The sequence below is a fragment of the Rhipicephalus microplus genome, chromosome 4, assembly GCF_043290135.1.
Source record: "Rhipicephalus microplus isolate Deutch F79 chromosome 4, USDA_Rmic, whole genome shotgun sequence".
NCBI lineage: Eukaryota > Metazoa > Arthropoda > Arachnida > Ixodida > Ixodidae > Rhipicephalus > Rhipicephalus microplus.
This window is the reverse complement of record NC_134703.1, coordinates 46,269,050-46,291,864: the sequence shown is the minus strand read 5'-3', so window position 1 is coordinate 46,291,864 and position 22,815 is coordinate 46,269,050. Positions and strand designations below refer to the sequence as shown.

General features: G+C 44.4%; 1 protein-coding gene and 1 long non-coding RNA gene across 2 annotated transcripts; both read left to right on the top strand.

Moving 5' to 3' along the window:
• The first annotated feature begins 1,534 nt into the window (after positions 1-1,534).
• LOC142813900 (uncharacterized) lies at positions 1,535-4,113 on the top strand. The gene is made up of 3 exons (XR_012894722.1): positions 1,535-1,618; positions 3,936-3,965; positions 4,083-4,113. It is a non-coding gene; the product is annotated as an uncharacterized LOC142813900 (long non-coding RNA).
• A 10,046-nt stretch (positions 4,114-14,159) lies between these two features.
• Positions 14,160-21,127, top strand: LOC142813899 (uncharacterized). The gene is made up of 4 exons (XM_075891862.1): positions 14,160-14,362; positions 15,127-15,242; positions 17,816-17,948; positions 20,871-21,127. The coding sequence occupies exons 1-4, from the start codon at positions 14,177-14,179 to the stop codon at positions 21,030-21,032; spliced, it is 597 nt and encodes a 198-aa protein (XP_075747977.1). The 5' UTR covers positions 14,160-14,176; the 3' UTR covers positions 21,033-21,127.
• The last annotated feature ends 1,688 nt before the right edge of the window (positions 21,128-22,815 follow it).

Sequence of the window (22,815 nt, the reverse complement as noted above, 5' to 3'; positions counted from 1 at the left end):
TCAAATGTTGGCCTAAGTGCCACGTCATGCGTGAAATTTATGCAAAAGTCGCGTGATCATCTCTCGTGTGACGGCGACCGCAAATTCAATACTGCGCCGGTTAGGGAACATGCTACGTTAAAATTTATCCGCGAAAAGCAATGGCAGATTCATTTCAAAGAAGTGTGCCTTTCAATGCCAGGCGCAGCAGAATTGAAAATACGTGATGCTTTCAGGAAAACTAAAAAAGTCATAGGACTATAAATAAAGTTGCATCATCCATCCATAGAACTGCATACAGGAGCGCAGTAAACTACATAACGGTGGCAGAGTTACAGATAAAAGAAGGCACGTGTAGAAAGTCTGAACCAAAAAAAAAAAAACAAAGATAGCTCGTGCTGCAGATGTAACACAGTGGCGTGCGTGTTATGTTATGCACACAGCTGCACCCATTTTATAGGTATAAAATGAAGAGGTTTGCGTCCATGCGCAGTTCGACGATCTTCATGCTACTGCTATGCAGGCCTGACATTTCCACGTGTTGCGCTACAGTATTTATGTGACCGCGAATAGCTATTTCTATGAACAGGCTTTCAAAATAAGTGGGAAGGAGCATGTCTTTTGGTATTGTTTTGTTTATCTATCTAGCATAAAATAAAGCAGGAGCGACGTGGCAGAACAGCGGGTTTTGTTTAACTTAGGTGTCAGTAAAAGCTAGCGAAGTATGTACGAATGATAGACGATGCAAGTTTGTTCAGGGTGTAGCCTCAAACGAAGCGGAAAATTTTGCGCAGAAAGCAGCGATGAAGATTGTCAGCGTAAGCATTAAACCCACTGATTTTGAAAGTCATGCCCATTTTCAGAGATAACTGATGTTTTTGGATGCACATATTTTCTGCAATCAGCGGATGGTCTTCATTTCCCTAGTGTGGAATTGTGTAGGCAACCAGGCTGTTAACCAGCTCTGCGGCGCATTACTGTAGAACTAACCTGTCAGAGTAAATTGTTTGTGCTTTATATTATAAGAAAAGTAATCACTGGCATTTTACATTTTTAAATCATGATATGATTAATGAAAACGTCGTAGTTGAGGGCTCCGGGAATTTCGGCCATCTGGTGTTACATCCCATAGCACATGAGCCTCTCCCATTTGGCCTCCTCTGAAATGCGACCGCCACGGCAAAGGCCTCACTGCCGCGGTAAAATAATAATATTATTCGTAATAGCACAACACTTTCTCACTTTAATTATTTTGTAGAAATGAAGCGATCATCGCCAATTTTTTTTTCTTTTGAGGCCGACACAGTCATCATCATCAAGCCCTCCAGTCCAGGTGGTTGACCGTCCCTCAGCTTCTCATTACCAGAGCCTCAACAATTATGTTCACTCAGTACGACTGTTCGAAAAGGATCACAATCATTACTAGTATATTCTTCTCACTTACGAAGATTCTCCGTTAGCTTTTATCCTCTTTCCTCCTGTTGCCATGCAATATACGGCCAGGGCGCCATAGTGGGTCGTGCCAAACCGCAAGCAAGGAAGCCACTAACCAGCCCGTCGTACGACAAAGCTCGGTCAGACGTCTGCTTAACGTTCCTCCTGCTCTACTGGCGAGATTTGAGGAAGACAATGCTTGCAAGTGAGTGAACAACCGCCACTAGCATTCACACGGCTTTCAAGTGGGATACTGCATGCTTCAGATCGCGCACTTCCGCTGTTCGTAATCAGCATAGTAATAGTCGAGAAAACTCGTAGTCGGCACGTTATAAATGACGGTGTCGGATGACACGAATAGCTTAATACCAGTGATTAACAAAAGAAATCACACGTTTCCTTATGCATTCACATAAGGCAGTTCGAAGGCGAAAGCGGTCTTTGGTTTTGCATCGATGTAGTGATGATGATATGCGGTGCTTAACATCCCAAATCCACCATATGATTATGCGAGAACATCGTAGTGTTAGGGCTACGGTAATTTTGACCATTTGGTGTTATTTAACGTGCACTTACATCGCGCAGTACACGGGTTTCTAAAATTTTGCCTCCACCGAACCGCTACTGACACGGTCGGATACCTTAGCCACTGATACACCGAGAAGGACGCGTCGATGTAGCGATCCTGCCGCTCCTCACTCCGATGGCTTTTAGCACCTGGCGTTGTTTCGTGTGGCCTCCGTGATCGGCTCACCTGCAACCAAGTAATGTGTCGTGGGGAAGTAACGTGACGTAACCACGGCATCATAATGACGTCAAAAATGTTTGCCGCCTGTGGCGTCATCGCATGATAATTTTTTGCGTCCTTCTTGGTCACGCGTGATACCGATGGCCAAATCTTGCATTTCTTGAGGTGTTCATGACTTTCAGCTTTAAATTTAAACTTACCCGTACAGGTTACGGTACTGTATTTAAGTGAACGGGAAATTGAATTATTCGGTACTAATTCTTTATTATTCCAAATGAACAAAGTTTCATAAAGACTGGACACGAAGCGACAAAACTACACCCTGGCGGTGGTCTAGCCGAACAAATAACTGAATCATGATTGATAGGTTGATATGGGGGGGAGGGGGGTTGACGTCCCAAAACCACCATATATTTATGAGAGACGCCGTAGTGGAGGGCTCCGGAAATTTAGACCACCGGGAGTTCTTTCTCGTGCACCCAAATCTGAGCACACGGGCATACAACATTTCCGCCTTCATCGCAAATGCAGCCACCGCAGCCGGGATTTGATCCCGTGACCTGCGGGTGAGCAGCCGAGTTCCTTAGCCACTATGCCACCGCGGCGAGGCATAACTGTGAATCAAATGATATGCAAAAGTAGAATATAAACAATCTCTTGGCCTCTTCGCGTCCGTTCTACACGTTGCTGTTTTCGATAACTGAGGCCTGCTCGCGGAAAAAAAGACAACCTGCTAAGATTTAATGTTATAATTTGTAATGTTTAAATGCGGATTCGTGCCGCATGATGCGAAGGGGACTATCAGAGGAAGTAAGAGCTCATTTTTTTTAGAGGTGTGCTCGGGTTCCGGGAAGCCGGAAATTTTGAGCCCTGCTGGGCCGCGGGCCAGGCTCGGGTAGGCCAACATCGTCTTATTTCGGACGTGGGCAATACCCGCGCTAACTTATTTTTATCAAGCGGGCCAGGCCATGTACAAAGACTGAATCAAGCCCAAAATATCGACGTTGTGTCAAAATCGTTTTCTACAGCGTAGCAATAACTACACAAAATGAGTTTAGACATCCTCTAACTACAGAACCACCCTCCTGTCTTCCATCTCAATTACTAAACTTCTGGAGGAACAAGCACATGAAAAATCTCATGCTTGCTATGCTCGTGAAAAATATATTGGGGATTCCGGCTACCAGTGCGAGCTACGAACGAAAGTTACTTTGGTGCAATATATGATGCAGTATCTACGCTAGAGCTCGAACCATTGGACACTTTGTCATTTTTACACGGCAAATTGTAATCTGTGCATATATTAATCATGATGTATCGTTTGCTTATATCTGACTTCAGTGTTTAATACAAAATGATATTATCGGAAAACGATGTCTTGTCCCCGCAGAAAGCGTTCATAATATCGGGCTGGGCCGGGCCAAGGGGCAGGGCAGGGGCTTGGGGTATTGTTTTTTTACGTCGGGAAGAGCCGGGTGGGCTTTTAGCTTTACAGCGTCGGATTCGGACGAGCCTTCCACGCAGTCAGCGGGCTCGTGCCGGAATCGGGCTCGAAAATGTGGCCCGTCAAAGCCTATACTTTGTTCCTCGTCTCTACCTTCCAGAATCGTCATTCACCTAATGAACATTCCAGCATCCGGTAATATAAAAAATTATCCACTTTTGACGCTCGGCTCGGATCTCTTCTCTTCATCACATTCATTTTCAGTGGTATGAAAATTCACTCTAGAGTGTGTCTGATTTCACACGGTAGGTTTCTTGCAATTTTTTACAGGTTATGGACAGTCAACTCCCTCGGCTCTGTGTAAGTCTTTTTTTTGCACAAATATTAGAGCGACAGAAAAGCACTTTGTGTGTGTTTTCTCATTGAGCCCCAGAATAAGTTGGCTTTTACTATTTCTCACCTTTTTCTTCGTTCCAGCTTACGGGCGATCTGATGCGACGATTTTCCGTAAGTCACGAGCTTTCTTGTTACCAGGACATACTATTGAAGAAACGGCCAGACCACGGCGAACATGCAAATCTCAGTTAACATCAGCATCAATCAACTTATGCTTAAAGAGCGCTTCCTTTAAAGAGGCCCTGGAACACTTTTTTTGAGTAACCATAAAATTAATTCACTGGAAAAGCGTATTGCCTCAAAAAATCAAGGCCGCAAAACTTTCAGGAATCTGTCCAGTACGAGTGGAGTTACAAAGATTTGTGACACGCTGCAATCGCATTCTTTCTTCTCTCGTCCCGACGAAAGCGCTGGAAGCTAAGAAGAGAGGGGTGGAAGGGGCAAACAAAAAACGTCACGCGCGCCTCTTGACCTTCAGAACTTTTTTCCTTTTTTCTTTCTTCTAATGCGCGGGTTTTTCAGTGTGATTGCACGCGCACGCGTGGACAAGTAGAGGCTTTCCACGGCGATCTCTGCAATGACCGAGCGCGCCCTGTTCAAATCAGCCAATGGCCTATAAATGGGCTTACTACGAGCGATTTCCGGGCTTATTCCGTGATTTGTCGAAAGAGGAGGAAGCAATTTTTAGCTGAATTTGATAAGTTATTGTGAAATCCAGGCCGCGTGCTGCGCAGTAATATTTGGCTCGTGTATGGGCAGCCGCTACTGCCGATTGGAAGAATTTTCTCACCATGCACGAAAAGTGTTGCAAGGCCCCTCTAAGTAAGGTAAATTGAAATGCTCCTGAAATGTTACTGAAAGTACTGTGCCATACATTTTCTAAGCAGTGCTGTGTAATGGTGTTAAACGTCTTTTAAGAACTTTTCTGAAGGTTGGTTACACTGAAAACACAGCGTTTGTGACAAATATGTTTATTCTAACTATACCCTATTTCATTCCAAATATACGTGAAATATACACGAAGCGTTGTTCGGGAGGAATGATTAATCTTGACTGAAACCTTTTGTGTGTGGGCCAAAAATGTGAGGCACCTGCAAATACAATTAACTTGATATTATTCATACGAGGCTGGCTTTTAAGAGCAATGCAGTCTGTGCGAGCAATTTTTTATGTGAGTAGTTCAAGAATTACACCTAGACAGCATGAACGTAATGTTTATTTCTCAGAAACAAGGTGCTAAGTGTTTATTGTGTGTCTATTACGCAACTTCTATGATCTACTGCTGGTTATTACAACGTAATAATATGTAAATGTAATACATCTTGGTCAGCTAATTGTCTGCCTAGGAAACCACGTTTAGTCGAACTTATCAAACATATTCTCATCTGTTACGGGACAAAAACTTGCTGTTAAGCCTGGTCTTAAACAATTACTTGTTATTCTCATACAAAAAGCACCCGAAAGAACAGTTTGCCATTTTCTTAAAGCACTCATTTTGACAAAGCAAACAAACATGATTGAATACTCTACTAAAACACGCAAACATACAATACCAACAGTTGTTGCTCTAAGCATATGTGGTGTGTTAATAGAAAAACGTACACGCTAAAACAAACCCAAGTCTTAAGAAATATTCACGCAGTTTATCAAAAAACATAATCTCATTCTTCCTGACTCATGAGTCCCGTGAATTATTTGCCTGCAGGGACGAGTGAAACGCCCACCTCCGGTAAGGAAACCACGTGTTCCGCATTTGGCTTGTGCAATAACAACTTGATAAAGTATAGAGAAGGTTATGCAAATAAGTTTATTAAAAGGTAAGCAACCAGATAGGCACACGCTTTTGTTCGGCTACAAGTGACTCTGTACATCCTTTAGGACCAAAGCTTACATATATTTTTATCTACTTTGTAAGAGGGAGGCACGTAAGTAAATAATCAAGCATGCCTTTTTCAAGATTTTCCAGGCCAAGTTTAGCCGTCATTAAAATATCACTTGCCCTAACTAAACTGACCAAATCAACAATCTAAGGCATCAAACTTGGTTTTATAGTTGGTTTTTAATGTCACTGCACGTTAGGTAGCCTCGGCTTCAGAACTATAATGAACGGCAGGCAAGCAAAATGAGTTTCAAAGGACAGCATAAAATAATCATTCCTCAGTAGTTTTCGGGAAATTGTTTTTTCGCAAAGCCTTAGAGCTCTCTCCGGTAGAAAAAACTCACATGGGGAAAACCGCTTTATATACATTCTTCAAATAAAAGACATCGAATTAACACTATGAGAATATGTCCGCTTGATATCAGTAACCTCATTTAAAAAATAGATACTAGACAGCTTCTATAACGCGTAAAGTCGCACCAACCTAGAAGCTATGATGCCACACAGAATTTCTGTGGGAACCTTCGCCAAATGAGTTGTATAGCAATGCTAGAGACGTACCTGTTGGAGGAGCTGCGAATGTTCTTCTGATCATAAGCGAACACCCCGATTGCCTAGGAAGCAGTGGCATGGCGCTATCACGGTTGTGAAATCAGAATATGTGACGACCATATTCCAAGTTACGCGTACAACTTTGTGCTTTATCTTTCTGTATTTTTTTCCTTGTTCCAGAGAAACAATGTCAACAGCGGTGATGATGTTCGGCCTCGTTGGCCTGATCATGATGGTCGTCTTCGTCGGAGCTATGCTTGCTTTCCTTACCGGTGCGTTGCTCCTAACTGACCCTACTGCAACACTGTACTCGCACGCACATATACTTAGATAACACTCGAGACACTAAACTTTGTAACTGTACGTGAACCAAATAACTCACCAATTAGCATATTTACATTTAAATTCAGTGTTCAAAAGTATCTGCACAATGTCTATAGAGCGGCCTCTTTGAGCGCTGAGAAGGGACTTTTTAGAGTTGATCTTTGGGTGCCGTTGAAGTGTTCAATTATTAGCAACAATGTTGCAGTAAGTATTCAACATAAGGAAATTCATTCATAAACCAAATATCAAATCAATCAATCAGTTGTTTGTTTGTTCAAAGTTCCCAGAAGTAGTCCCCAAGCGAAATATAATAATATAATTAACTACGTTAAGCAGTTCGCAGTAAAGCGAAAAAAAAAGCAGAAAAGATTTTTTTTTTCAATTTATCCAGTGCTCATATTTTTCTATTTAGTTGTAATTCCCATGTAGCGCAGGCTGAGCTTAACGATGTCAGAGAGCTTCAACATAAGCGATCCCAGATATATATCTGAAAATGTGTGCTGTTATTTCTTTTTTTTCTGCTTTGCAACGCTCCTTTGCAGACCAGTTCACACATTATAGCAGTACACTTTCCTGGAATTGTAGTAATATTCCTATAATGAGCTTTCTTCCTTCTCATCGACCAACAACACAGCACTCCTGACTTCCGAGAAACACCAACATAAAATTATATTATGTATATTATTCTCAATCAATGTTAACATTCGTTTCTGCAAGCTGCTTCTCTTTTTTTTAGTCACCTAGCACCCGCAATAATTTGAAGTATCAAACAACTGTGAGAATGTGCCAAAAATCGCTTTTTTTGCCTTTTTTATGTGCAGGAGACGCCATCGAGCCATTTAACGGTAAGAACCATGAGCTCGTATTGAAAAAGATCTCAGCGCATACGGAACCGACTGAATGAGCCCAATATACTACCGCACGATAGCGTCATTCGGCTACTTTCTCTGACAAAAGATGCAGGTGAGGGTCAAAGTGATGTCAAGAACGACAAAGGAGGTGCTAGACCAGCACTCGTTAATGTTCCGGCGATACTTAGTGTGCCAGCGTCGCAGCAGCCAACCGGACCTTCATCCGAGCTGTCTGGCCACCCAGCATTTGACGAGCATAGTGGTCCGATGCCTCAGCCGCGGGCTGGCGCGGACGAGGGTGAGTGATTTCTTCCTACTAGTAAAGCATACTGACTTCACGTGTCTTATAGTCACCTGTAAACAAATTACACATTGAAGTTTCGGGCAAAGGTCTTTTTAGGGTCCCGGGCTGTCGTCGATTGGCGTTACGCTCAAACGTTACGCTCAAATTTTCAAAATAGGCTAGAAGAGGGCCCAACTGGTCAAGCCAACAATAAAAAAAATTGGCAGATCCCACGTACAGTAGGAATTGATCATATGCGAAGCACGAATGCGAAATGTAGATATATGTCATTTTAAAATCAGCACAACGTTACGAGGCGAAGGAAAATGATGCTGTACATGACTTCAGTGTCATTATTATCATATTTGTATGTGTCATTTACCTTCGTCATCTATTCACGTCACGTGATACAAAATTTGATATATGTGGAGCTAGCGAAACGGCCGCCAGCACGCTATGAGCGTGGTATGTTGTCACGTTCTTACATGACACGCGTGTAAGAATTATCATGTTTGCACCAGTCATATATTTCGTCATCCATTGACTTGACGTAACACCATATTTGGTATATGTGGAGCTAGCAAAACGGCCGCGAGCACATCCTGAAAGGCCCAATATTCTCCAGTATAGCGTTGACGGGCGCGCATGCTGGGCACAGCGACCCTACATTAACAAAACGCGAGCACTCTATAGTGTGATGCCAGGCGCGACTAGCGTCCGTCGGCACGGCCCGGTGGCAACCAGCGCGAAATGCGACATACTGCATTTCGCACTGATGCGTTCCCAGACAACACTGCGTCTCCCTCCTCTTTACATGACGGAGGGACGCCGGATGCGCTGAAACGCGCATGCGTCCAAGCAACGCAGCGCGGCTCGCACCGGCAAGTATATGGCAGGACCGGCGCCTGGCATGACAACGCCGGCGTGACGCGACGAAATGAACGCCGGCGAGCACGCGCACCACATTACCTGGAAATGTACTGGCGCCTTGACTGTGCCATGTAGTCGTGTTCTCATACGACATGAATCTCATGACTATTATGTTTGCACCAGTCACATACCTTCGTCATCCATTCGCATCACGTAATACTAAATTTGGCATATGTGAAGCTAGCAATACGGCCGCGAGCGCATCATCAGTGTGACGTGTAGTCACGTCACATGACACGCATGTCGTGATTATCATGTTCACATGTGCATTTTACCTATGTCGTCCGTTCGCATCGCGTAATACCGTGTTTGATACATGTGAAGCTAGTGCAACGGCCGCGAGCGCATCATGAACGTAGCATGTAGTCATGTTTTAACATGACACGCATCTCATCTTTATCATGTTTGCACCAGCAACATACCCTAATTATCCATTCACGTCCCATAATACCAAAATTGGTATAAATTAAGCTACTGAAACGACCGCCAGCACATCATGAGCATGGCATGTAGTCATGTTGTTACATGACACGCATCTCATGAATATCATGTTTGCACCAGTCACATACCTTCGTCATTCATTCACGTACTGTAATACCAAATTGGGTATATGTGACGCAAGCGAAACGGCCGCGCGCGCACCAAGAGCGTGGCATGTAGTCTTGTTACATGACACGCATGTCATAATTTTCATGTTACGGTCAGTCACTTGTGTTCGCCATGCAATCATGCCATACCATAGCAGTTTTGCAACATTGCATGTGAATGAAACCACCGCAAGAGCTGCAGGACTATGGAATGTAAATCATGACATTCTTGACATGTCATGATTTTCATGCTATGACAGGTCAAATATGTTCTTCGTACAGTCATGTTATGCCAAACGAAGCTTGGTGTCGATACCATGATTGAAACGGCCAGGCGAGCTAGAAGTTATAGGTGGCTAGACAGACAGACAGACAGACAGACAGACAGACAGACAGACAGACAGACAGACAGACAGACAGACAGACAGACAGACAGACAGACAGACAGACAGACAGACAGACAGACAGACAGACAGACAGACAGACAGACAGACAGACAGACAGACAGACAGACAGACAGACAGACAGACAGACAGACAGACAGACAGACAGACAGACAGACAGACAGACAGACAGACAGACAGACAGACAGACAGACAGACAGACAGACAGACAGACAGACAGACAGACAGACAGACAGACAGACAGACAGACAGACAGACAGACAGACAGACAGACAGACAGATAGATAGATAGATAGATAGATAGATAGATAGATAGATAGATAGATAGATAGATAGATAGATAGATAGATAGATAGATAGATAGATAGATAGATAGATAGATAGATAGATAGATAGATAGATAGATAGATAGATAGATAGATAGATAGATAGATAGATAGATAGATAGATAGATAGATAGATAGATAGATAGATAGATAGATAGATAGATAGATAGATAGATAGATAGATAGATAGATAGATAGATAGATAGATAGATAGATAGATACGCTCAATGTCGCCGAAGTTCGTCAAGAAATGCTTCCCATTTAATAGCTCTTGAAAGGGTGCCACTGCGCAGCAAATCAAGGTTTGCTTTTTAATTATGACGCCGAGCAAGCTGCATGTTCGCAATGCCAGCGCAGTGACCTGTGGTAGTAGCTCACTGGATTCCGGGCCGACCGGTTGTGCCCTCGCGATCTCCGACGTCAGCGTAGCTCTGGCCGACTGGGCTGTCCTTACGTCTTCTCCTGACGCGGATCTCCGACGACAGCGTAGCTCTGACCTACTGGACTTGCCCTACGCCATCTCCTGACGCCGACAAGAGCTCTCGCAAGTGGTGCCCCATCCCCGGACTCCTGTGACAATCTTTCCATCCTTCCTATCTTTCCTATCCCTCGATATGTCCTCACTCGCTGTCCTAGCGCATCTTTCTCTCTATATATACCTTTAATCCTATTCTTTTAATCCCTCGTCACCCCCATCCCTTGTGAGCTACTGTTGAGGTGGCGCACCCTGATGCAGACAGTTACGGGGCTCACTTTTCTCTTCTTTTCCCTCTTAGAACCACTTCAGCGCAGTGACCTGTGAATGCCAGAATCACCGAAAGGGTCATTCTTTTTTATATAGCGAAACGATAGCTTCGATCGTTAGACGCAGACGCAACACAGAAACGAGTCGAAGCTTCAGCGAACTGGTGGTAACCCTCACCTTCGGAAGACGCAAAGTGCAGGCTGAAAGCCAACAAAGACTGGCGAACTCTAAACTCGCTTGGTGGATTCCGTGCTGGATGGTTTTGTCGTCCGTGATGTCCGACGCCAGCTTAGATCTCGCCAATCAGTGCCCCTTCTTCGGGCTCCTTCGACCATGTGCCCCATCTTTCCCACCTCTTAGAAGTACTTGTTGTTGGGCTAGTTGGTTCGTCATACTGAGGGGTGATTCTAGATGCCTAAAGCACCTCTGTGATTATTTCTTCTTGTGGTGCTTTAGGCGTCTAGAATTACCCCTAAGTATTTCCCCCCTCTTCTCTTCCCTTTTTTCACGCATGTTCGTTGAGTGCTCCGTCTCCTATGTCTTTCTCTTTCTATACTATTCTTTTTTACCCCCTTACCCAATATTCTACAAGGAGCTTAACAGTGTCATCACCGAGGCAGACAAAAAAACAGCTCTTTTTTCTTTTCGTAAAAAAAAAAAAACCTTACCTAATTTTCGACCCACAGCTTCGGCTCAAACTCAAGTCAAGCGTCAACAGAGACAGGTGAATTCTCAGCCCTGCCCCACCGTTTTTATAGTTTTCATGGTATGGAACAAACGGAAATTTTCAAGTGCCCAAACAGTGACGTAATTAGGAGGCGTGCCGCAGTGGGTGACTCGGGAGTGCTTCCGACTACTGGTCGTTCATTAACTGAGCCTCATTACGTGGTCATGATCACGTTTTGGCGCCATTTAAATGCGACTGCAGGGACGAACAATTGAACTTGCACCCTTCATTGTAGCACCGATAGTATTATACGTAATTGTTCAGGGTTTAATGTCCCAAAACTACCATATTATTAGGATACACGCCGTGGTAGGGGGCTCCAGAAATCTCTACCACCTTGGGTTCTTTAACATGCACCTTCATCTAAGCGAACGGGCCTCAGTCATTAAAATTTCGGCCGCCGCAACCGCGATTCTATCCCGCGACCTTTTATATAGCAGCGAGACACCTTACTTGCGAGTGCACCGATGGTAGTGAGAAACTGCTCACGTCTTACGTTCAATAAAGGAGCTCAATAACATTATCGCGCTTTTTTTTTTATATGAAAGCGTGCCGTTCACTTTACCTTATCTGGTCTTTGACGTAGATTCATTTGGTAGCCCTGGTTCAGAGGATATGCGACGAGGAAGATCTGGTGGTATTCCTGGCACCGTCGCCCCACGTGAGTTGTTTACAAGCACGTGCTACAACGAGTCGGAAAACAGAAAATTGAACAGCACTTAACGAAAAGGCTTCTCGAATGTCTAAGTTTAGGCTATCGCACCTTTGAAATGACAATCTAAATATGAGCGATACAGATTACAGCAATACAGCTACTGATGGATATAGAGCCTGGCTTTTGACAGATGCACTGAGGCACTGCTATAGCTAGCGATAAGCATCATCCTAAAAACAGTAAATTTCTTTTGCCGATGACTGAAGCTTTCAGTGAACCGTAGTTTGAAAGTGGCCATAAAATGCCATAATGATGAAACTCGAACGTGGGTTGTGCATTTTGATATTTTCCATCCGTACGTCTCTTTTAGTTTCATTTTTAAGATTCTTTGTGGCATTGACATGGAATAGTGCTTGTATATTTCATTCAGACAATTGCTGTAGGTGTCAATATATGTTGGTGATTACCTTGACGACAGCCTTGTGAAAACCACACTATTCTTAGAAGAAGGGGGGGAACAACCCGGAATCAATCTAGAAATTGTACATGACAGTCAACTTTTCTTCGCCAGTGTCACGTCACTGCTCTGAACTACTTTGGAAAAAGGCCTTCCACGCACGCTATGTGCAGCGAGGAGTCACGTGAAAAGGTGTAAAATTGTGTGGCAGAAGCGCAGTTTCACACTGTTCGTTACATTATATAAATTGCGTAACGACTTACTGGGGTAAAGGTTTGTACCCGATTCAAGGGGCCCAGTCATCAATTATCATGATCACCACCATCATACATATCAGCCACAGCCTCCGCAAATTTCGCAGCACTCGCACAGGGCGTTCAACGGAGCGATTGGTGCCATGCATAGTACTTGCTCATCGGTGCTCATTCGCCGTATATTTGAGTGCAACCAGCCCTTCGCTTTGTGTTGCAAGATTGAAATACTAACTGAATTTTTAGGTTATGTGGTAAACCTGAATGCATCTTGGGAAAATCATCATTCTACTAATTACAGCGGCGCCAACGGGGCTCACTCACCGGTCCGGCATTACGATATGCGTGGTCGGCGTGACCTTTTCCAGTGAATCGCTCTTTAGTGGCGGCTGGTGCGACTACGCTATTTATGCGGAGCTCGAAGTCATCGCCTCTGACTTCGCTCCTCGGCATGGTCAGTCATCGTGGAAGGCCTTCAGAAAGGTTAGGACAAGGACAGCGTAGCTGACGTTAGTGTTGCAGCATTCTCACGAGTGTGAAAGTCCTCTTACGTACCGTTGGAAGGCATTTTTTTTTCGTGCAGTTCACCAAAGTCACCCTATGCCCATCATATTATAGAAACGATGATTGCATGGACGTAACAGTAAGCTTTCTATCGCGTACATCGAAAAGTGCAAAAATAGCTGGTTAATTTTGACCTGAGTAGTGAAGTGTTGACTGGTAACGGGCACACTTGGCAGACGAAGCCTATTGAAGGCAACCGATGACAACCTATTCGCTCGGTATGTTTTTGCATAAATAAAGAAATACAACTAATGAAATGAACACAAAGTTCCCAATGTGTAATCTCATTAGTTTCCAAAATCATATTTGTAGTTGTGTCTTATAAATGATTGCACCAGATTATCTCAATATGTCGTATGCTGAACAGCTAACAATCATTTCTTTTGCGATACCTACCGTTAGACTGATGTTATTTTTTTTTTAAACACGTTCCGGTGATACCTGTTACAAAACACGATTTCTCAGCTATTTTTGCAGCTTCTAAACAGGTGACCTTTAAGCATCCCGGTGATGAAAAATGACCGTCGCATGAGAAGCAATGTTTCTTACGCTTTATATGACAGAAAGGCGACAACGCATTGAACTGGTCAAAATAATATTCGCTTATTTTCGGCTGCAGGCCATTGCGCTTCAACCTATTATGGGAACCGGCGTGAGCTTCTCGCTACGGAACTTCGGTGATGCTGTCAGCACACTGGCTTCCCTGCCCGGCTTGAGCCCCAAGCTTGCCCAGCTTGTGCGAACAATGAATCTCTCTGCCATGGGTGTGCTCAACTTCCAGCGACATCTGGGTGTGAGCTCAAATACGCTATCTGCAGCGTTTAGGGTACGTCTTCACATACGTTTAGTATAGGGTTGTAAATCATGGGTACATAATGATGCACGGTTGAAAAAAGAGACCATCGGAGGGCGGATGAACGCTTGGTGCCCCCACCGCCTGCAATTGTATGCAGCACTGCTTCCAATTGTTAGCAAGTGAATCGTTCATGCGGTCGCAAAGTGATCGTCGTGCGTAATGTTACTGTATGTGGCTGCTAAGTGAGCCATAAACACATACTCCAGCTTCGCACTTCAATATTCTCTTGAACAACGTACCACTGTGTACACTGAAACAAAATAACGAAATTGACAGTTGCTTCCTTCCATGCGCATGAAGTGTACGAATACTTCATCAACAAATGTATGATCATCATCAGAAATCGAATAATCATCATCCCCGCTTTCTCCTTCGATTGTCTTGCGAGCGCCCTAAGCACTCATTGAAGTGTCTTTCTAAAGAAAGGCAAATAATATCAGTGACATTGGCCGCACATCACTTTTTTTCCCAATAGCCACAGTCCAATGACAGAATTGCAAAATACATGGAAAGAAAACGATGTAGTGTGATTTACAAATGCGCATCTTAATTGAGACATGCCGTCGTTGGAGGCATGCCTCAATCAGAATCTGCTTTAGAAAATCACAATACATGTTTTTATTTCATGCATGCCTACTCTGATAACTTGTTTCCTACTAGCTTTCTGTATTTCGTGCATCCACTTTTCGACTCATCAATTCAATCTTTATGACCTTCGCTTTCTTGCCGTGCAGGTCATGGACGCCGCCTTGAAACAACAGAGCTACACTGAGCACATGGTTTTTCTTGGGGCAGTGCTGGTGAACAAGCAATCGAGAACCGACTTTGTTAACGAGGTGTACAATATGGAGTAAGAACACACGCATTCCCGTCGTACCTTCGTTATAATCGGCCAGCAACCATAGCAGACCTAAAAACAGTCACTAATCGGCCAAGACGTTTAAGCGACTCTTCTTTCGCCACATGTGAATTCTCCGTCACCGAAAGGTCAAACCACCTAAATGTTTCCTAAGGCATTAAAATCTATGAGCGTGTGCACACGGGGGGAGGTGGGGGCAGAAGGCAAGAGGGCTACCCCCACCTCTAAGTCGTTTTATAGGGGGGAGGGGGGGCTGCGCAACGTCAGCTGCATACATTGACTTAATATGGAGGGGGGAGTGGAATGGTAAACCTTCTCCCCCCGCCCTCCTGATCAGGAACCCCGCATAAGCGTACGTTGGAAGTGAATAAGTACACTTACCGGCAGAAAATGTACGTTGCGGGGACAAACTATGCAGCGCACAACCCTCACCGAAACGTAGTACATTTGAAACTGGGTCTCGCGCGTCATCTTAAAAAATGCTTCAAGAAGCATGCTTGCAGAAACTTGTTGCTTCATCGCGTCAGACCACTGAAGCTCACCTCGAACTTGAACAGCATTTCACTGTAACACAACTGCATCACAACTTCTTTAGGAAAAACAAAATGTGTTAACAAAAAAGAGACGACTGACACGTTTTTTTGTTGCTTTTATCGTACAGTTGTGAGCACACTTAGACTAAACACGACAGCGCATGGCACGCGGCGCTTTCAGCGGCGCCGACTTGCGCCAGGGCGAAACTGCGTGCATGCGCACTGCACTAACATCATGATTACTATCACACACACCGCGAAATCGGCGATAACCGTTGACGAAGAAGCCCCCAGGTGACGTGTGCGCGATTGAAATACTGCATCGATAGTCTCACTACCTACCCACTGCGCAGGCGCCGGGTCTGAGTGCGCAATTACCATGCACAACGTTCCCTGGTGTTTGCGTAAGCGTGTTCACGATACGTGTGGATGCCGCGTTCATTTTTATCTAGCGCAAATTTTCCAGGCGTCCTCTAACTGTTGCTTAATTGGCTCCTTAACAAATCGGAGATTAAGGGCTTAATTCATTTGATTGATATGTAGGGTTTAACGTCCCAAAACCACCATATGATTATGAGAGACGCCGTAGTGGAGGGCTCCGGAAATTTCGACCACCTGGGGTTCTTTAACGTGCACCCAAATCTGAGCACACGGGCCTACAACATTTCCGCCTCCATCGGAAATGCAGCCGCCGCAGCCGGGATACGAACCCGCGACCTGCGGGTCAGCAGCCGAGTACCTTAGCCACTAGACCACCGCGGCGGGGCAATTAAGGGCTTAAAATGAGGTCATTCAATAAAAGTTAAAAAGAGGTGGTTTCTTTCTCACTTGTCCGCCACTTTATTTCTTTATATGTAAGTGTACAATATCTAAACTAAGCGCTGAGCCCATCAAGATTTCACGATTTCTGGCTACAAACTGTTACCTATGCTTGCGCATTCGAAAGCGTGTGGAAAGTGAGATCATTTCATGCTAGTTTTCAGGGACAAGGCAGAATGGGCATGCGATTTCATTGTAAAGCGAGCCTTGTAATTATGTTGCTTGCACGTGGCGCGACAGATGCACAACACGACTTCAACTTGGTGGTATAAATTATGTAAAGACATCAAAATACTATGATCACGTGGCAACTGACTGGCTTCAGTACGATATGACGACGTCGCCAGAACGTTATTAGGCCTCTGTGCAATGAAGGAACCAGCATGCGATCTACGTATAACATAAACTTGACATCCCGACGCTTGCGTCCCATTATGCTCTTGCTCTGACGGGGCTGTTTCAGTGACGTTAGGGCAAGTTATCAAGAAACAACTCATAGCCATTCACAATTGATACTTGCTTTTCGTATAGGAAGCATTCGGGGGGGGGGGGGGGGGGTTTAGTCATACTGCCACGTGAGAAGATCATCGCCAAATTGCGTCAAAATGATGGCAAACACTATTATAAAATAACGTGTCCTATAGTATTTTCAGAGGTCGTTATTTGACACCACGCCACGGTGGTCTCGTGGCTAAGGTACTCGGCTGCTGAGCTGAAGGTCGCCGGATCGAATCCTGACTGCGGCGGCTGCATTTCCGATGGAGGCGGAAATGTTGTAGGCCCGTTTTCTCAGATTTGGGTGCACGTTAAAGAACCCCAGGTGGTCGAAATTTCCGGAGCCCTTCACTAAGGCGTCTCTCATAATAATATGTTTGTTTCGGGACGTTAAACCCAACATATCAATCAATGAGGTCGTCAATTGGCCTCTAGGCATCTCGTGATAAAGCTGAGGCAAGCTTTGTAAAAAATAGTAATTCTGTTCTGGACTGCGCCTGACTACGCTGTATTTTAGTATGCACCGTATGCAATTAACCTACGCAATACCAAAGCTTCCAAAAACTGTTGAACCTGTTAAGCCTAACCTAACGTTTGCGCACGATCTAGTCAAATCAGCAACGGCTTTGTAAGCTTGAAATGACAGTGGAATCTCCCATGATCATTAACATCAAAGAGATTTTGCATTGACATACCACTTAATAAATCTTCTTGCAGGCATCTTACCACGATCATTCTTCAGACCCATGTGCACGGTGACCCTGAACTTCCGCTAAACGAATCGTCGAAAGACCGGTGCCACGTTTTACCCGTATCAGCGATCAATGCGCAATTGCAACACCAAGATTTCGTAAGTTATTCCAGCCTGCAGCTCAACCTGCGCAATTTCATACAATTGTCTCGCAGTCATCAGGGTTTATCGCAAGAAAAAAATGGGAGGCCTTGAATGAAGTTAATTATCAATGTAGGTGGCATTGCCGAAGATCATTTCAACATCGTTTACTTATGCAAATACGGGCAACATACGTAAGAAAAGGTTAGTTCACGAATCCATCCTGGGGGCTCAAATTTCTTTAAGAACTTTCCCCTTTCATTTTGTCTCTTTTCTTTAATTTCTCTTTTCGAATGCCCATATTAGCCAATCACACGTTGCGATGACGCGAAGCCATCAGTACAGTCCCAAAAAATGAAATAAATTGTGAAGACTCGAAACTGTGGTGCCAGCGCCATTTATGTCCCCATATTGAACAGATTGTCGTAAAGGTGCTATTGATGAATATGAAAAAAGACAAAACTGTTGCGTAGAGTAGGATAATTGATGACCATTAGCATTATTTATTACGATAGAATGGCACCTGCAATCTGTACAACAGTTGATTATTTCAGTAATTGGTTGTATTGTCGGGACTATTAAACGTGGCAAGAAGGCGCAACAAAACAGAGACACACTCGCATGACATGCCGAACGTATGTTTCTGTCACGACTGTCATTACATGCACGAGTTGCACTGGAGACTTTCTTAAGTCAACACGTTCAACATTCATTGTCTTCAAAGCTATAAATACAGACCAGAAGGATACGACACGGCGCCTAGTATCACATGATGTTTGTTTGGTGAATCATGCATATATAACACAAAACAACGTGGACAAGCCCAGGCTTAAGTGCGCAAAACAGATTTATAATAACTGAAAGAAAGAAATTGCACAGCCAACTTTGTGAATGGAGGAAGAGGCCGACCATATAAGTGTAAAAAAAAAAAGATCGAAACACGCAATTTCGAATCCTAGTTTTGTTAGCGAGAGTTGTATTTTTCCCATCCTCTGTGCTGCCAGTCCTATCCATATTAATGTTCTCCTATAGATGAGGAACATCACGTTTAAAATTTGTATTTTGTCTTATTACGCACCTGAGTGCTGTAGAAAGTTTATATGTCCAGTTCTTTCACGCCTAGCTTCCGATTTCAAGCTTCGCTATTTGGCGCAAACGCAGGCTGGTGCGGCGGAGGCTGCGTACTCTTTGCGGATGCGAGGTGACAAGTTCCGCCTCTTGTTCTCGTCGACCATGGCCGTCGTGGTGTTCGTCGGTGACGGCGAGTCTGATGAGCCGATGAAGACCAACGACGCCTGCGAGCGCGCTTTCATGATGGACCTGGATGTCACGTGCAACGACACGCTTACCGGCCGACAAAACAATTATGACCAAACGAACAAATATGCATTCGCCACTTTCCGCTACGGCGGTCACAGATACTTCGCAACGTACGAGTCGGAAGAGTCACTAGCAGACAAGGTGAGGGCCGAAACGAAGATCATAACAGGATAATTGTTCACTCTTTATGTCCGGAAAGCCTGATATAATTATGGGAGGCGAGAGAGATGCAGAAAATTTTGACCAACTGGAGTTTTTTTACGGGTGACTAAGTTAAAGTACACCCGCCTCTGGCATATCGCTCCCATCAAAAAGTGGTTACAATGGGCGCAGTTCAATCCTGTCATAATTGAGTCAGCAGTTCAGCATCAGCAACACTAGTCCACCCCGGTAGCTGACGAATATTTTAATGTCAAGGCGTCTACAGGGTGTGTATGGTTGGCTGCGTACATCACGTTTGTCATCACTTTGGGAATCTCAAACAGCCTTAAACGAACCCTAAAGACGTTTCCACGTTTTACATTCCCGTTGGGCATCTGAAAGGTCACGTATTATCCTTCAGAAAATTAACAGCATTAATAAACGAATTTTCGCGTTGTGCGTACAGTGATTACGGATTTAAAAGCGGTATCAAGACATTCAGTGTTACAACGAGTACGCGCTATTTCCCTACATAACCACGTCATGTCCAATAATGCGGCCGCTGAAGGGGATGTTGGCTCTTGCGCAAGTGTTCAAATAAAAATTTTGCCAATATTACACGAACTAAAAACGGTGAAAACGAAAGAACGTGCACTATTGAATATAAAAGTTCTCATTTTTCTTAAAATTCTGATGTCCATATGCTGCGTAACTCCTTGAGATGTTTCGCCCCGCCGTGGTGGTCTAGTGGCTAAGGTACTCGGCTGCTGACCAGCAGGTCGCGGTTTCGAATCCCGGCTGCGGCGGCTGCATTTCCGATGGAGGCGGAAATGTTGTAGGCCCGTGTGCTCAGATTTGGGTGCACATTAAAGAACCCCAGGTGGTCAAAATTTCCGGAGTCCTCCACTACGGCGTCTCTCATAATCATATGGTGGTTTTAGGACGTTAAACCCCACATATCAATCAATCAATCCTTGAGATGTTTGTTGCGAGAAACAATAGTTCAACCTGTTCAACATCATAATTGGTTGCAACAAGGTTTTCGATAAATTATTTTCCAAGTGTACTAACTGAATTATTAGGCCCCCTAATAAAGTTCGAATAAATCTGATGAGTGTTTTTATATGCTTGATTGATTGATTTGTGGGGTTTAACGTCCCAAAACCACCATATGATTATGAGAGACGCCGTAGTGGAGGGCTCCGGAAATTTTGACTACCTGGGGTTCTTTAACGTGCACCCAAATCTGAGTACACGGGCCTACAACATTTCCGCCTCCATCAGAAATGCAGCCGCCACAGCTGCGATTCAAACCCGCGACCAGTGGGTCAGCAGCCGAGTACCTTAGCCACTAGACCACTGTGGCAGGGCTTTTTATATGCTTCATAAAGCTAGCATTTTCTTCTGCGTGTGTGAACGTACGTCGCCAGTTGGTCAATGTGACTATCACTTCATTTTTGCTTAACTCTTTTTTTGCAGCTGAGCATGTACCTCCGGACGTACTCAGATGGCTGGGCGATGTTCGAGGTGCAACGTGATTTATGGAAGGCGTGCCGTACAAATGACTACATTCGCCTTGAACTGGTTGCGCTAGGTGCCCGCTATAATGGCTCCTCATTTGCGCCAAGTCACAGCAAATAAACCAGCGATTCTTAAAATCTTGAAGGACAGCACGTTTCGGGATGGAAAACTCTGAACTCAGACCTGCTATTTCTAAAGACATTGATCTTGGTCATGTGATTATAAGATAAATTTATTGTACTATTGGTGAGGCACCGAAGCGCTGACTAAATAATAAAATAGACGCACTACTACCGCACGTGTGTTTCTATGGCTGAAAGTACGCCTACTTCGTTATGTTGCCATTAGATTAGCTTTCCTCTTTAAAGTATTGTGATCGATAATGATCTCATCTCAGACCGGCAATCTCCGTCGAATAAGTTCCTTCTGCAGTGGCACATTTGCCGTAGTCGGCATAAAGCAAGTATGCTTGCAGCGGTTACCCAATGAGTGTTTAGAAAAGGCTCTGAAAGACCGCTCTTCTAGCTTTTGCTGTGACTGTGCTGCGCCTTCCGCGCAGGCCCGGCTTTTCTTTTAGACATTGCAGATTTTTGATAAAAGTTTTATGTCTGTCATCCTCCTGTCGTTTTTGCACATGGCATGACGGCAATAATTTCTCGCGGCTAAAATGTTGTTGACGTAACTTATTAACAAACATTCTATGACTCTTCAGTTTACTAAAGAGTTATAATTTATAATGATAGATATCATCACCCTTGTTAGAAACATCGAGAGTTGCACATAGATGTTATTATTATATTAATCAAATATCAAGGGCGAACTTGAGGCTGATCGTGCAAGGTGCGCACGAAGCGCAACAACCCCGGTGCATAAGATCGGAACTGCCCGCTATAGGGAAGTGACAATAATTTAAACAAGACGCGCCGAAGCAGAATATGGTAAGAAAAATTGACAAGCATTCCGCAAAAAGTCTCACCTTCACCGCAAAAGAAAACGAATGAATGTCATAGCAAGAAATTGTAATGTTACAAACAGTGAAGTGGCAGCTGAGCTTTTCGAATCCGATCTCGCGCAACTCTACATAACGCGGGTATTAGAGGATACCACGGCTACGGGGACACTTTTCGCACAGGCTGTTCATATTGGGTGTGCCACACGTAGAAAAGCATATGAGCTTCCCCCTGATGACTGCCGAGATAGCACGTGCCAGCCATGGTGCCCGCGCCTATAAAACCAAAATTCACAGTTGCCGCTCACACAACCCTCGCCCAATCACGCCTTTTCATGCTTGTTAAAAACGGGCGGGACGTTTCCTCTCAGCTTGAGCATTCTACGGTCTGTCTAACAGGTGCAGGGATCTTATGACACGTGCCCTCCATGTGATGGAGATGGGCCGGCTCGTTTTATTTGTACTTCAACCATGTTTGTCACCCCCAAACCTCTCGTGCTATTACCCGCGAGTAGAACATACGACGTGAAAGGAATTTTGTTGATTTGGACTTTATTCGGAGCATGACGGCCACACCAACGTCAAAATAATCACAGCATATGCACGCAACGAATGATAACTAGAGAGGAGAAGCGTCCAAATGTCCATCCGAGTGTGTGTGACAGTGATACTTATGCACGGACGGATAAACAGATGGACGCATGGACCATTTGAAGTATGAACTGACGGACAGACACAAGGACGAACAGATGCACGGAGGTCGGACAGAAGGACGGATGGACAGATGGAAGCAGGGACAGGCCGACGGACGTAAGCACGGGCGGACGGAAGGAAAAACAGACGGACAGATGAACAGAATGGGGGTCAAACTCTCGACATTGAAGTGAGTCGTGAAAAAGACGAGTGATGAGTATTATTGCGATTCTTCGAGCTTATATCATCAAAATATATTTG

What these genes read in the sequence shown, in the direction of transcription:
- LOC142813899 (XM_075891862.1), top strand. Translation starts at nt 14,177, where the DNA reads ATGGGAACCGGCGTGAGCTTCTCGCTACGGAACTTCGGTGATGCTGTC. An exon ending in CGCTATCTGCAGCGTTTAGG is followed by an intron (nt 14,363 to 15,126) that starts GTACGTCTTCAC and finishes CTTGCCGTGCAG; the next exon opens with GTCATGGACGCCGCCTTGAA. An exon ending in AACGAGGTGTACAATATGGA is followed by an intron (nt 15,243 to 17,815) that starts GTAAGAACACAC and finishes ATCTTCTTGCAG; the next exon opens with GCATCTTACCACGATCATTC.